The sequence below is a fragment of the Vollenhovia emeryi genome, unplaced genomic scaffold (assembly GCF_000949405.1).
Source record: "Vollenhovia emeryi isolate VEMERY1.0 unplaced genomic scaffold, V.emery_V1.0 DF939134.1, whole genome shotgun sequence".
Classification (NCBI taxonomy): domain Eukaryota; kingdom Metazoa; phylum Arthropoda; class Insecta; order Hymenoptera; family Formicidae; genus Vollenhovia; species Vollenhovia emeryi.
The window spans coordinates 841,665-843,584 of record NW_011967232.1 but is presented as its reverse complement, the minus strand read 5'-3'; the positions used below and the strand labels follow the sequence as shown (position 1 = coordinate 843,584).

Below are 1,920 nucleotides of genomic sequence, written 5' to 3'. Positions count from 1 at the left end.
TTATAATAATAAAAATATAACTCTATGTTGTATGATTTCAATTTTATATAATTTTTTCTAATGTTCCATGTTATTTCTAATTGGTTCCAATACGAGTTTCTTTCCGCTATTCTCTGTTTAGCTCTTGCTTTCTCTACTATAGTAGAGACGATTATTCTAGTGCGAGTATATACTCTCACTAGAATAATTTGAGTAACTGCTCGTCGGAAGAGTACAATCGCTGGAATCGCTGGAGCAACTACAGGTGCCCATGCAGGAACACGATGAAAATGAACGTGTCGAACATGATGATTCCGACGTGCGTGATGACTCATCAGTGTAACTGCTGTCAGAATCTGTTGACTCTATTTTCTCTGGAAGAAAGAAAAAAAAACGAGACATCAGTCCCGGAAAGATCGTTTGAGACACAGTTGCATGCGAATTCTCAGTAGAATCTGTCAAACTGTCCACTTCGAGACGCGTATGTTGTCTTGAATATCACGGCGGGAATTAATTATTTCGTAATATATTTAACATTCTGACTCTGACGAATTTCGTGAAAATCTAAAGAATTCTTTGATATTAATGACATGCGTATTTAATAGCAGATCTACAAGCAATTGGAATTTAGCTTTTGCTTATGAAGATGTAATCGAGACTTGCAAAGACGTTTACCTAAATTATGTTTAACGTGTTCCATTTTTTTCTTGATGACCATTATGCGTCGGCTAAGACCGTCAATAGCTCTCGCAGCTTTCATACTCTTTTTATGTTGTTTCGTATTTTCGATTGACCCTTTTGTTTTCGCACAACAATCATTATCAGAATCTCTTGCGCAACTTTCTGGAAAGTAATTATTAATCGGTGTAAAAATTGATGGAAATTCTTGATCTTTGTCAATAAACCAAAACCTATGGAAATATATTTTGGATATTTCTCTTACTTCTACATTGACATTTTATATTTTCTACGTTATTTACTCGCGGCGATTTATTTGACTTTTTCTGCAGCTTGTTCTCGGGATTTTTTTTCTTCATCTTCTCCCCCTTCGATTGGTTACGCTTGTCTAAAAAATATATATAGTTATTAAAGTAGCAAGAAATTGTATCTCGTTGCAAGTATAGTATCTGTACTGTTTTTTCAGTGTCTTACTGCTTTTCTTAGATTTAGCATTCTTCTCTGTATTATTATTAATTTCGTTCACTTCATATTTATTTTCCAATTCGCTAACGGATATCGCATCACCTAAGAAAAATTTTATTATTAATATCAAATTTTATTAATATCAAAAAAGATACGAAAACGGATATCAAAACGATACGAGAAAGAATATATATTTGAAGGTTTTTTTAATACTTACATCGCTCTTTTTTTACTTCTACTTCATTTTTCGACGTATCTTGCTTCTCTTTATTACTCTCCAAATTATTTTCCAAATTCACATTTCTTTTTTTCTCTCCGTCAGACATATCTGCACTATCTGAAAAATATTATACTTTTATTATTAAGAGTAACCATCCAAAATATATGTAAAACTTGATACTTTATTTACATTCTTCTTGTTTGACTTTCATGTTTGTCCTCGAGCTTTTCTGGTTTTCCTTGTGCTGACCACCATTCTTTGATTTCTTTTTAGAAACTTTTATTTTTGGATTTTTACTTTCTTCCGTTGATGCTCCCTTTTTCGCCGTCTTTTTTATTAGTTTAGAGGTGTTATTTTTAGGAGTGCTCGTTTGCAAATTGTTCTCGGTGATATTTGAAATATCCTGCAGAATTTCTTGTGTTGCTTGTTTCTTTGAATCGACATTCTCTTTGGCGCTGGCGTTTGAAAAATTCTCTTTTTCTACATTATCAATATCAGGAAGTTCTTGTGATGTCATTTCCTCAACCGTCTTAGAAGTTTGTCGAGGCTTTCTTGAAGCTGTTCCCGTTTTATTTTTT

General features: G+C 32.9%; 1 protein-coding gene across 1 annotated transcript in view; it reads right to left on the bottom strand.

Moving 5' to 3' along the window:
* LOC105567780 (dentin sialophosphoprotein-like) overlaps positions 1 to 1,920 on the bottom strand; it is a 3,945-nt gene continuing 2,025 nt past the window's right edge. The window contains exons 4-9 of the mRNA XM_012022915.1: positions 1,532 to 1,920; positions 1,340 to 1,459; positions 1,132 to 1,224; positions 923 to 1,045; positions 655 to 822; positions 1 to 353 (exon numbers count right to left, since the gene is read on the bottom strand). Coding sequence (XP_011878305.1) covers positions 157 to 353; positions 655 to 822; positions 923 to 1,045; positions 1,132 to 1,224; positions 1,340 to 1,459; positions 1,532 to 1,920 — 1,090 coding nt within the window. The 3' untranslated portion in view covers positions 1 to 156. The remainder of the gene's footprint in view (positions 354 to 654; positions 823 to 922; positions 1,046 to 1,131; positions 1,225 to 1,339; positions 1,460 to 1,531) is intronic.